The following is a 5,743-nucleotide window of genomic DNA, read 5'->3' on the forward strand; positions in this document are numbered from 1 at the left end:
ACACACACACACACACACACACACACACACACACACACACACACACAGAGTATGCATGCAAAGATGCACATGCACGGTGAAATCCACACACTGAACACACAGCTGAACCTCACACTTGGCAAATATTGCACCGATGCCACGAAATATTAAAATATTAGGGAATAAATCAACTGAAAAATTCCCGCTACACCCTGCTAGTTTACTCTGTGCCCTATTTAACAATACATGGCAAAAAACAACTGTTTAATTTGTTTATGTTTAAAGCTGCTGCTTGAGACTTTAAATCTTAATTCAAAATACATGATTCACTTACTAAATGTGATGTGTTCTTGTATATTAAACTACCCAACAGTGTGTAAAGTAGTTAGAGTAATAACAGCTCCTCCTTGGTCGGCCACATAGCAGGAGTCTACAGCCATGCTAGCGGCTCTGCGCGGCTATCCTATAAGGCACAGCTGTGCTCTGAGCTAAATGCTAACGTCAGCATGCTAACACGCTCATAACGACAAAAAGAGTAACGGTACCATTAAACGGTGGTAATGGTGGTCTATTTTAAAATATATAATAATTGAACACTCGAAGGACCGTTCTGCCTAATGAGTATGCTACTTAAACTTTAATTTACAGTTTTCTATTCACAAACTTTCCTCCCATTATTAGGTGAAGTTCACAATAAGAATACCGTTAAATTGGTCACGAATGACATAATACTAGGCCCCCAGCACACAATAAATGTGGGGTTAATATCAGTGGTCGACATAAAGAGGCTGCATGCTTGGCGTGTGTGTGTGTGTGACAACAGTGTGTGACTGAGTAGATGTGTAGCAGCATGCATGCTCAGCAAAACGCCCCTGAACCCGGGGAACATGGAAGCTTAACAAAGCCAGTGATTACGGTTAGAGCACGAAAGCACTGAGAAGTCATAGCCAAGGATACTGAAACACTACGTAGCGCTGTATTGAACCTTATAGCACAGACATATGGTTGTGTGTGTTTATCTACTGAGAAATAGAATGTAAAAACTCAAGACACGAGCCAAGTAGTAGTATTGGAGTAAAATGATCTCACACAGAAATAATGATTTACAGAATGTTTTCTAGTAAAATGTTAGATTTATGTTTATTTGATGTCTAATGTAGGCTACATACATATACGTATATGAAATGTTTGTTCAAGCCAAACTAGGTCACAGCATTGTGCCTATGTTATTGCATGGGTGCCCCCATTGGGCAATAAATCCGCCTCTCTGGCAGTCGTATTGCTTTTTTCCACGGAGACACAGCGACACATTACAAGTTGTTTTTGTGCTGCCAGCTCAGCCTGAAACAATAAAAATGTGTTTTTGTGTTTAAATGCAATCAATGTTCAGGCCATTGATCTAAGCACAAGCAACGACTGAAAACAACAACAAAACTGCAATTTCTTGAGAGCAAGAATGAATCTAAAAGGAAAGTCATAGTCTGGTAGCAGTGCTGATAAAAAGAAGGCGATACACCGAATGATCTCTAGAGCAAAAAACGAAGAGATGAGTTCAGGATGAGGAGGAGGAAGTGTCATGAGGCGATGATCTGAGGCAAGAAAAATATGAGCGGTCAAGAAGATCAGACATCAGAAGAGCCAACAGTTTAAAAAAAGATAATCTGAACCACTTTAGTTGGAGGTAAAACAGGAAGTGAGAGCTCTCTTATGTTGTCAGTAGTAAAACCTCAGTGCAAAGGAAACCTGTACAACAGTACAGTGAGATCTGTGATGGATTTACAATAACATTACTTGTGTTTCTAAGGTAGATCTTAGAGCTCAATGAAAATAATAAGTAATAATTAACCAGAATTTTATATAAGATTTTGGGATAGATTCTTACAGTATTACAGGATGAACAGAACCACGCAATTTAGCTATTTTAGGTCATGAATTACTGTTTTACTGGAATATAATTAAGTAAAACTAGTTGTAAATGCTTCAGCAGATATAAATTATAAATTATAAACTGTGAGAGTTTTGTCTCTGATAGCTTGGATGTGCACGAGGGAACAGTTGTGAACGGAGACGTCGACACGAACCCAAACAACCTCGCAGTAGTTAAAGGTCTCTGATGGGACAACCAGTCCAGCCTGCAGGGAGAGTCTCTTTTCGCTTCTACACTTTCAAACTGTGGAGCAATCACCTTTACTGTGGTGCAATGTACCCCCCCCCCCTTCTCTCTCTTACACACACACACACACACACACACACAGTAGTAAATGCTCGTCATCACTTAGGGCACCGTGCTGCATTGGAATCAGCCGATAGTGTATAATGAGGTCTCTAATGCATTCAGCCACCGATGGAAAGTCCATTTCACATCCAGCCTGGTGCCGGCTCGGCTATCTAACTGCAACACGAGACACCAGCAGGAGCGATTATTACCCCGCTGCTTACTCAATAGATTCATGATGAAAGATGCTTTTCTCTCACACAGCAGCATTCAGCAATTTCTCCTTTTTTCTCTTTAGCTCTATGAACACAAACACACACATTCATCCAAATTAAACCTGATACATATTTGAACGGCTTCCAGGGAAATTATGAGGAGTAGTTCAGTATCAGGTTTTTCCAGTTGCACGAGACAAACAACACTGTTTCTAAAAGAGCCTCCGACTGTCAAAGAGCACTTTCTGTATTGGACTGACATCACTCCCAAGCTCATACAAGTATGCCATTAATTTTGATTGTTAACATGTCGGAATTAACGTAAAACAAAATGATCTCACGCTACAAATTTGACGAAACAAGCCCATACCAACACGTACTCTTCCCATCTTGTCACATACTGAAGCTTGTTCTGGGACGTTGGCGTCCCTTTCTAATGCACTGGGTCGCCCAGCATGTGAAAGGCGTGGTTAACGTGGTGAATTCAAACAACAACAACAACATCACGGTTCATAAATAAAGTAAAACGTAAACAACGTAACATAAGATCAAAAAATAAATAATTTCTAAAATAACTCAACAACACTGGTTGCAAAGACTGGTCCTGACTTTTCGTCCCTAATATAGGTCAAGCTCAAAAACATTGCATTCTACATTCCCCATAATGCAACTGGACAGCGTCTTTCATTAGACCATTCCTGGCTGATGAACATCCCCACCTGCAGTTTGTAATGCAGACTCTCAAGACCCTGCTTGTAGGAACCAGCCTGTATTTGGTCATTTACGGTAATTGAGTCACGTGTTCTTGACATTGGTAGCAATGGGGATATCAGCTGTTCAATGTCTTAGTTTCGTCAGTGGAAGGAGAGCTGGTGATAGAGGGAGTCTTATTTTTTGCTGACCTCTGTTGATCACCTTTGTAAAACTCTTTGGAACGTTTTGGACGCGTGGTTTCCACCACACGTATTCGTTTGTTCTTTCTGCAAATAAAACTACAAAACTCAGCGACTGGATCTGTGAATCATTGACGGCCAGCGCGTCAGCAGTAAACCTTTGGTTTCAGATAGTCACCTATAATCCTGATGACATCACTAAGACCTCACACTTACAACTGTTTTTCTAATCTGTCCTCCTTGTGTCGAGTCAACTGAACTTCACGTGTATCATCCATGAGGTGCTCCTCCCCCCCTCCCCCAGTACGTAATGCAGTCTTTCTGTTAAAAAAAATTGTCCAAGTCCAAGCTGAGATTACACAATTGATTTTCCATCCACCTCTCACTTCCTCCATCATCTATGATTGCGATCAGATCTGAAAGCATCTGTCTGGTGTGGAGGAGCAGCGCGCTCTCTCAGTTTAGTGAAGATCAGCAGATCTTCCATTACACAGTGAAACATGCACATTAAAGGCTGCTGGACGCTCCGTGTTTGAATCAGAGAAGACTGCATGTAGTACAAAGTCAGTATTGCCTAGCAACCAGGTGACCTTTCCTATTAGCAGTCTGTGTTTGTGTCTTTGTGTGTGCGTGAATGTGCATGTGTGTGTTATTGTGTATGCGGTACAGAGATGCCTCAGACAAGGAAAAACCAGAACAAAGCAAAGCACACACACACGGACGGACAGGCACAGTCACAGCTACTGTTGTCCCGTCGACACACCCTGACACACAAGTCAATGATAGGTGAACCTACACACACACACACATGCACACACACATGCACACACACACACACATCGATCCCTTCCTCAACTTTATCCCCTGTAGGGATTGATAATCTCTCTGCAGCCACCTGATTACCATGCACCACAGACACACACACACACACACACACACACACACACACACTAACATACACGTGAACTTACAGACACCTCACTCTGACTGTCGCTTTTGCCTGCACCCAGGGGAAGATGTCAATACAGCCCACTAAGCAAACATTTGTCTGTCTCTGCTCTCCCGAGCATAGACACACCCACTGCAGTCTTTCTGCACATAAAAGGCAGAACGTGGGGTGAGACGCCTCGCTCCGGGGCGTATCAGCGGCATGTTTCACCTCACAGGGTGCGAGGCTGTAGCAGCACCATACCACAGCTAGCCAGGGTTAAGGAGGAAAAGTAAGGCTGGATAGAGAGGAACAAACAGAAGAGTGATGGAAGGGAAGCACTGCGTACCTGTCAGGTCCATGGTGATTGGTTCAGGAGCCTCATCACACAGCAGGGTCAGTCTGGTCATCTGGACATTAGCCACAGCGGGGTCTGGTGAGGAAAAACACAGCATTCATATAGACATTTTAAAAAAAGTGTCATTCACTCATTCATATATTTGCTTGTTTGTATATTTTTAAAGGGACAGATAGACATTTTGGATAATAAGCCTACTTTATTTGCTTTGTTGCAATATATATATATTTCTTGATCCCGTGAATTGTCCCATGAACTCCACATGTGACATTTGTCAATATAAAGATCACTTCGCAGACTGAAGCCTGACAAATACAGAGACGAGGATGCATCGCAGCGAGAGACAGAAGGGAAGAGAAGGTGGACTGTCACCATTATGCACAATATTTCTGTCAGGGTGAGTGTCCATATCGCTGACAGGACGATAGGGAGCGCAGCACTTTTCTGTAAAGTTTCATCTGGAAGCGCAAAAAGGTTGGAGCGCTCTGAAAAAAGACGCTGGTGTTTAGAAAAAAACGCTACATGGACACTCCACATGTCAACAAATGAAGCTTCTAACTATTCGATACAGCCAGACGAGCCACAAAACAGTATGCCAGCAGGAACAGACAATCTGGAGGAGGGTATTTGTTGAATATTCATAATAAAATATAAACGTCTTCATATATATTTATATATTTATACTGCAGCAGCTGAGGCTGAATGTCATTAGAATGTCAGTAGATATTTGGTCATAAATCAAAGTACTGGACAAACTGACATTTAACTCAACACCACAAATGTCAGTTGTATTGTGGTACTACAGGAGAAGTCGACTCATCCTCTGGGAACCATGAATGTCTGCACAAAACCGTCAAGTCCAGCAATCCATCAAGTTGTTGAGTTATTTAAATCTGGTCCAAAGTGATAGTCTGACCGCAAGAATGGCTAAAATATATCAAACATCCATTATGCTAATACTGAAATTGTACATATTAAAATATCACGGTCCATAAACATTTCAGTCATTGGAGAAAAAAGTAATCGTCCAATACCAGTTTTGTAAGCCATCCGGATTCAGCAAGGACAGATTAAAAGCTTAAGGTCCTCAGTTTGACAATAAAGTCCTCTCCGACTCCTCCCCGCTTTCCCTTCCTCTCATTACAGCCTTTCTCA

The 5,743-nt window shown here is 41.9% G+C and overlaps 1 protein-coding gene across 1 annotated transcript in view; it reads right to left on the reverse strand.

The window, feature by feature from the left end:
- The window catches only part of LOC116391510 (rho GDP-dissociation inhibitor 2-like), a 21,458-nt gene that overhangs the window by 6,531 nt on the left and 9,184 nt on the right, over positions 1–5,743 (reverse strand). The window contains exon 3 of the mRNA XM_031862165.1: positions 4,580–4,663. Within this exon, the coding sequence (XP_031718025.1) occupies positions 4,580–4,663 (84 nt within the window). The remainder of the gene's footprint in view (positions 1–4,579; positions 4,664–5,743) is intronic.

The sequence above is a fragment of the Anarrhichthys ocellatus genome, unplaced genomic scaffold (assembly GCF_004355925.1).
Source record: "Anarrhichthys ocellatus isolate YVR2014 unplaced genomic scaffold, GSC_Weel_1.0 scaffold26, whole genome shotgun sequence".
Taxonomy (NCBI): Eukaryota; Metazoa; Chordata; class Actinopteri; order Perciformes; family Anarhichadidae; genus Anarrhichthys; species Anarrhichthys ocellatus.